The following is a 7588-nucleotide window of genomic DNA, read 5'->3' on the forward strand; positions in this document are numbered from 1 at the left end:
CTTTCAAACAACACCACAGGCATCTTTTTGTGACTAACACTGACTGATATATTCAAGGCTGAATGTATAGTGTCCTATCCTCACATGTGAACCTTTCCTAGTCTGTTTCTCCCTTAATATTAATGTCAGATTCAAACCAATGCAGTTCTGGGGTGCTACCTTGCTACTGAAAAGGCACACCAAGTATGATTGAAATCCGGGTCGGTCGGGTCCCAAAGTGTCTGATTTCACGTGAAATGACCCGTGTGTGTGTTTGTGTGTGTTAGCGTCTCCAGAACATTAACTTCTTCAAGGGGTTTTTGCGGTCATATTTCTTGGCCGACTCGATCTTGGCGACGGCGTCTCCTGTAGCAACCTCGGTTTGCTCCACAGTCAGCTGGATGCTTGTTGCCATGGCACCCTGCTCCTCCAATAGCATGGCCACGTCCAGAAAGACCTCGTGGACACTCCTGATACGCCGTTCCAGATCCAGAAGGTCCTGGTGCCGACGCTCAATCTGGAAATCACCAACGGCGGAGAGAGAAATGAATACATCGACAACGCCAGAGAGAGAAATAAACATGTAATTCCTATTTACATCGTTTTAGCAATGCCAGAAAGAGAAATCAATTCGTAATTAGACGAAAAAAAAAAGTATTTGGTCATTTCCCTTTACAGAGAGAGAACTGAATTGGACGTTACCATTTAGTGAACACAACACAACAGGTCAGCTCCATTTACATAGACCAGACAGAGAAGGGAATTGGTCATTCCCATTTACGTTGGCTCTTCACCTGTCTTGTTCCCATTACCAATAACATTTCACAGACTGGCATCATGTAAAGGCATATTTATTTCATGAGAGCGCATTCCGTGTTGAGGTGTGACGCATTTGCAAGTAAAGTCATGGTCCTCAACTCAGCGGGAAAGCACTTTTGTCACGTGATGAGGTTTGTTGCTGCGGCCATTTTCTGTTGCAACATGTGAAAATGCTCTGCTGTGCCCTGACCATCCCTAACCCTAACCTGGCAGTAAAGCAACATATCTGCTGCTTTACTTTTGCCAAGAACAGGGAAACAAGCAAGGGAACTGGTGAAATTGATGCAAAATTGTGCCTGAAGGCGTAGTGCACAAAGTCACCATTGGTCACTCCTCTTCCCTGCTGCACTGCTAATTATTAGAGCACAGAACCATACAACTACATATGGAGCCATGGGATTCTGGAACCCTACCTAGACTGCTACTATAGAACTATAGTACAGTAACTACAGCAAGAAAACCATGAGACACACAAGACACCCATGGAATGACAGAACCGTAAAGTGCTAATTATTACACCGCCTAGTTATCTGTGAACCATACCTGATTAAGCGCAGTGCGTGCAGTCTACCCCTCACTGTACAGGAAAGCCATTGTCATAGTGTACCAGGTTGAAGGTGTATTCTTGATGTCCCGTGCTAAACTCTGTACCATACCTGGTTTCAGTAGTGTTGTACCATCTCTGGAAATAAGCTCATTGTACACCTTCCTTTGAGCTAAATGATTGAGTTTGACCTTTCTCCTGTATTTCTAGCCATTTTCTGACTCTGACAGCAGGAATTTTACCTTCAAGCTGGCATACATCACTGGACCCATACGATCCAATGACAATTGCTAGCTTGCAACTAGAAGTAGCATCAAGAATAAGGGAAGAATGGCTGAAAAAACAGAAGAAAGATAAACTCAATTATTTAACTGCAGGAGAGGAAATTGAGGTTATTTCCAAAGATGGTGGTGGTCGTGGTGAAGATGACCTAGATGGTGCAGCATCATTTTAAACGTGTAGTCTGTACAGTACAACGTACCTGATTAAGGGCAGTGCGCGCTGTCTTGCCCTCAGCGAGCAGGTTATCTGCAAAGACGTTCCACTGTCCGCTCTCCATCATATCGTCCAGCTGCTCGGACGTCATGTCGCGGCCTACGATCTCCATCTGCCGCCGGATGTGATTGGAGCACGCCTCACGATGACTCGTCTCCGCCTGGGGAGCACACGCACACACTTTAGCAAGTGGACCCTGCAGCACACCTACCGCTGGCTCTTCTCTTAAGTTAAAGCAAAAGATCACTCCTAAGTCAGCTTACCTAATAAACCAGAGACCATAGTTCCTAATACAGAGTACTTGGAATATTGTCCTGTTCTACATATGTGTTACAGTATTTATTTTTGTAAATTTATCAATGGTTCTAGTTCTTAAACTGCTCACCACCAAGACTATTGCTTTTTAGACAACTTTTTTCCTGTAATTCAGACCATTTCTCCTAAGACAGTGTACCTCATGAACTAAAGACCACTGCTCCTAACAATGTGTTCTAACTTAACCTCATAAAGACCACTACTCCTCAGAAGGCATACTTAACATACCTTTTAAACTTAAGGTGTTTAAATGTGTAGTATGGCCATGGAGGCCGTTTGTGGGAGAAAAATGATCCAGAATTGTGAGGTGTAAAAGTCCCAAAAGTCACATGGTTCAGGGGGCGCTGTGGCGCAGCGCGCTAAGCCCCCCACATTCGGGTTTGCATGTCCATGGGGACCCTGGTTCGAGTCTGGCCGAGGTCATCTCCCATTCCCACCCCGTCTGTCTGTCCCGCTTGCTTCTTGTCACCACCTCAGACTGTCCTATCGAATAAAGGCATAAAAGCCCCTTAAAAATATACAAAGCGGATTCCGAAAAAGTTGGGACACTTTGTATGTTGTGAATAAAATAAAAATGCTCGCATTTTCAAAACATCCAATATGTTAATAAGGTAGAGCATTATGTGCAGACAACATATCAGTTGTTAAAGTCAAGCAGAATTATTGTTTTGAGGTAATTATGTTATCATTTAAAATTTGACCCATGCAACAAATCTCAAAAAAGTTGGGACAGGGCCAAAACATGTTGTAATAGTTGGATAATTTTTAAAATAACACAAGGAAGAATATTTTAAAAGGAACTACATTGACTGCCAACATGAATGCACAAATAAAATACCCTCACAGAGAGGCTGTGGCACTCAGAAGCGAAGATTTGAGGGGCTAATTACTCATCTATTACACAGAAAGATTGAATTATCCAAATTGCAGGCATATAAGGCCCATTTCCGTAATATAGAGTTCTGTGTAATCATTACATGAGTTATGAGATCATGGCATACTCGTCGTCAATAAGCAAACTATGACACTCCAACAATGACAGCTCTCGAAAAAATGACCATAAACACAACACTTGATTAATGCACATGATGCAGACATTAAACAGTGTTGCATGCGGAAAAGCTCATTCTAGATGGACCTAGGAGACATGTGAAACTGTCCTCTGATTACAGAATGGAAAATATTTCATCCTTTTTTTAAATCTTGGAGTCATGCACCCTCCAGGTTGTATAGAAAATGAATACTTAACCTTGATTTAGTGGTCAGTCTGAAAGAAAGCATATATGATGGTAAGGGGGTGCAGAGGTGCCTTGGTTATGGTCTTCTTGCTCATGTAGAGCATTAAAATGAATGTTGAATGATATATACAGACTTTAAACAGCATACATAGCTACCAAGGCATTATATTTTGGAGCACCGCCTTTAGATATTGGCCCATAACGGTGGCAAATTTCAATCTCTTCTATGTTCCAAAGTGTGGTTCCATCATAAAAATAAACAGGTCACAAAATTGTTTTCTTGCAGTCAGGATATGCCGCATATTAAGCATAACAAAAAGGTAAACAAGTTGAAGAACATACCTATCAGTTGAGCTGCTGAAATCATGTCTCGCACATCAAAATATTTAATTTTTGAACAAAATTATGCCATCAGTCAAAGTATTTAACTGTTCAGTCTCATCTCTTGTGTTGTGTTTAGTCTTATCCAATATAAAAATACATTTTATTGGCCCTGTCCCAACTTTTTTGGGATTTGTTGCAAGGATGAAATTTTAAATGACCACATAATTACCTCAAAACAATAATTCTGTTTGACTTTAGCAACTGATATGTTATCTGTATATGATGTTCTGCCTTATTAACATATTGAATGTTTTGAAAATGCCACAATTTTCACATGGTTCATGTCGCATGCTTTCCTTGGAAATGTGTTCTGTTCTCTGTGAACCAACATCGACCATATATGGACTAGCGAAGTACTGTACGAATATAATCCATGTAACATATTTAAAATTCCCAAACTCATTTAGAAGTGGAGCGAAACATCTACCAAACTGACCTGTTACTCAGTGTCACTGTCAGTTTGTGTCTGTGTGTCTGTGTGTCTGTGTGTCTGTGTGTGTGTGTGTGTGTGTGTGTGTGTGTGTGTGTGTGTGTGTGTGTGTGTGTGTGTGTGTCTGTGTGTGTCTGTGTGTGTCTGTGTGTCTGTGTGTGTGTCTGTGTGTGTGTCTGTGTGTGTGTCTGTCTGTCTGTCTGTCTGTCTGTCTGTCTGTGTGTCTGTGTTACCTGCTGGTAGTCCCTCATGGCGTCTCGGAAACCGTTGCTAAGGCAGACGTACTGCGTTCGGCCGATTCGCGCCGCCACCGCATTCACACCGAGCTCTTCCTCTCGCCGCCGAGAACGCTCATCCATTTGACGAAGACGACCCAGCACCTGAGCACACATACACATACACAAAACACACAAACACCATCAGCACACAATATCTTCAACACTACACAGACACATCATCATTATCCTTATCACACAATCATCTTCATCATCATCACCACACACACACACATCATCATCATCATCAAGACCACACACACGCACAGAAAAATCTTCAACATTACACACAATCATCAAGAAAACACACACACACACACACACACACACACACACACACACACACACACACACACACACACACACACGCCCACCTCCTCTCCGCGTGTCTTAATCTCCTGCCCGATGGCGTTGGCATCCTGATGACCTTCAGAGGTGGCGCAGGGGTTACTCAGGAGCCGCGCGTTCTGATCACGCAGACGCTACAAGGTCAAAAGGTCAAAGACAAGTTCAAAAGGTCAAAGACAAGGTCGAGGTCAGTTTTACTCCATTGTTAATTTCTTCATATATAGTATACTGTACATCAAAGTGGTCTCCGATTATTTTTCTCCAAGGGCCAAATTATGCATCGCAAATGAAGCTGAGGGCCAAACAAATCACCCGACTGTATGGCCACAGACATTTTCATTTGTTCCAGCCTCATGGCGGGCCAAATGTTTGCCATGTCAGGGTCGGATATGGCCCGAGGGCAGCCATTTGGAGGCCACTGCTGCACATGGAGAATTACATTCATGACTACATCACAGTTAGGCCCGGCATACGCTTGCTGTGTAACTCAACTTACTCCTTGCAGAAGTATCAGAGCTAGAGGGATCACCTGGGGGGCAGATAGCCAATGGGGCTTACAATGGAGAATTACATTCATGACTACATCACAGTTAGGCCCGGCATATGCTTGCTGTGTAACTCAACTTACTCCTTGCAGAAGTATCAGAGCTAGAGGGATCACCTGGGGGGCAGATAGCCAATGGGGCTCTCATTAATATTTTCCACCATTGTTTCACGCTACCGCGACCTCAAAAGAGAAGTTCAAAACATCGCCCCTCGCGGTTCTTTCAATACTTCACCACACACACACACACACACACGTTTGTGTACTTTGCGTCAGGTGTCCTACAGCATGCAAAATTTAAATAAAATTTGCATGGCAACACGTTCGTTTAGGCACACACACACACACACACACTCACACACACACACACACACACACACACACACACACACACACACACACACACACACACACACACACACACGTATCCTGCAGCAGGCATATCTCAGGCCTCACTCACTCACACACCACACACACCTTGGCGTCAAGCAATTTGTATCGTCCTGACACACACACACACACACACATACACACACACGCACACACACACACACACACACACACACACACACACACACACACACACACACACACACACACACACACACACACACACACACACACACACACACACACAAGTACCTTGACGTCAAGTTTCAGCAGTTGGATCTCCCGTCGCACCTCCTGAGCCTCCTGCAGCACCTGCTCCACCTCCTCTGTGTTGCCGCTGCGCTCCTCTCTTCTCTCCTCCTCCTCTTCTTCTTCTTCTTCTCCATCATCCCCCTCCTCTTCCTCTCCCAGAGTCAAATGGCTAAAGGACTCACTGCTGACTGACTCCCTAAAGGAGTGTCTGCCATGGGAGTCTCTGCTATGCGAATCCCTACGCGAGTCCCTGCTATGCGAGTCCCTACGCAAGTCCGTGCTATGCGATTCCCTACGCAAGTCCGTGCTATGCGAGTCCCTGCTATGCGATTCCCTACGCAAGTCCGTGCTATGCGATTCCCTACGCGAGTCTCTGCTATGTAAATTGAATGAGTCCCTGCTATAAGAATCCCCACTGAATGAGTCCCTGTTATGAGAATCCCCATTGAATGAGTCCCTGCTATACGAGTCTCTGTTGAAGGAGTCCCCATTGAATGAGTCCCTGTCGAATGAGTTTCTGCTCTCCAACGCCCCCTGCTGGCCGGAGAGAGAGCGCAGCGAACTCAGCCTGTCCCGCATCGCCTCCTGCTGGACACAACACAACACAACACCACACTCAATACAGTTAAGATCGATAGAATAGAAAAGCCTTTCTTGGTATTTTACAAGTACAATGCGATTCAAAGCTACTCCACAAAGAGCACATATAAATATACCCATATCGTCAATGTAGGGCGGAAACTTTGTATGTCCAAAATGGCTACTTTTCAGAAAACACCAAAAACCGTTTAAATTCTATACATATTATACATAATCTTCAATAGAATTACTAAACAACTACTGATTAGGCTACTATACATAAACAAAACCTGAGCAAATCACACTGGAGGTACAGACACGTAACAGTGTCAGACTTTGTAACAGAATTAAGGGGCCAGCAGCATCATAGTGACAGAGGTGACAGTGTCAAGTGCAACCAGAGATGGCAGAAATCCCTGTGTTTTAGGCCAAAAGTAAGTGTGAGTACGACTGGTGTGTGTGTGTGTGTTTATGTGTGTTTGTGTGTGTGTGTGGCTCCCTCTGCAGACAATACTTACTCACTGCAGGCAGACTAACACAAAGACAGACAGACAGACAGACTGCTATGGATACTGGTAGCTGATAACAGAGGAATGCTGCATCACCAGTAGACCCAGACATCTGAGGTCATCTGATGCACACGCACACGCACACGCACGCATGTGGGTGGTTGACGTGACGCCTTGTTTTTCGTAACATTGGTTAAAAACCTACAAAACTGTTATTTTTCCTTTAAAAAACAAATGTCAATGAAAGAAGATGTGGTACATTATGTTTCATATTAGTCTTAGATGAGAAGAAACCTTTTTATTAAGATTTATGTAAAGGTTTATATGTCAAATATCCTGCGGTGTGACTGTAACATTAATGAAACCTGGAATATAATATATATATATAAATTAACCAACAACATTTTGAATAATGTATGAAGCATTTGGCATGATTGCATAAATATTAACTTTATATTAAGATATGTGAATGTGAAAAAAACTCAAG

General features: G+C 43.5%; 1 protein-coding gene across 1 annotated transcript; it reads right to left on the minus strand.

Moving 5' to 3' along the window:
* Positions 1–249: 249 nt before the first annotated feature.
* On the minus strand, positions 250–6657 carry LOC134468771 (syntaxin-11-like). Its single transcript, XM_063222642.1, has 5 exons — positions 6014–6657; positions 4854–4961; positions 4438–4584; positions 1824–1997; positions 250–496 (listed from the first exon to the last, which is right to left on the minus strand). The coding sequence occupies exons 1-5, from the start codon at positions 6590–6592 to the stop codon at positions 263–265; spliced, it is 1242 nt and encodes a 413-aa protein (XP_063078712.1). The 5' UTR covers positions 6593–6657; the 3' UTR covers positions 250–262.
* Between the last annotated feature and the right edge of the window lie 931 nt (positions 6658–7588).

This window comes from Engraulis encrasicolus, chromosome 18, assembly GCF_034702125.1.
Source record: "Engraulis encrasicolus isolate BLACKSEA-1 chromosome 18, IST_EnEncr_1.0, whole genome shotgun sequence".
NCBI lineage: Eukaryota > Metazoa > Chordata > Actinopteri > Clupeiformes > Engraulidae > Engraulis > Engraulis encrasicolus.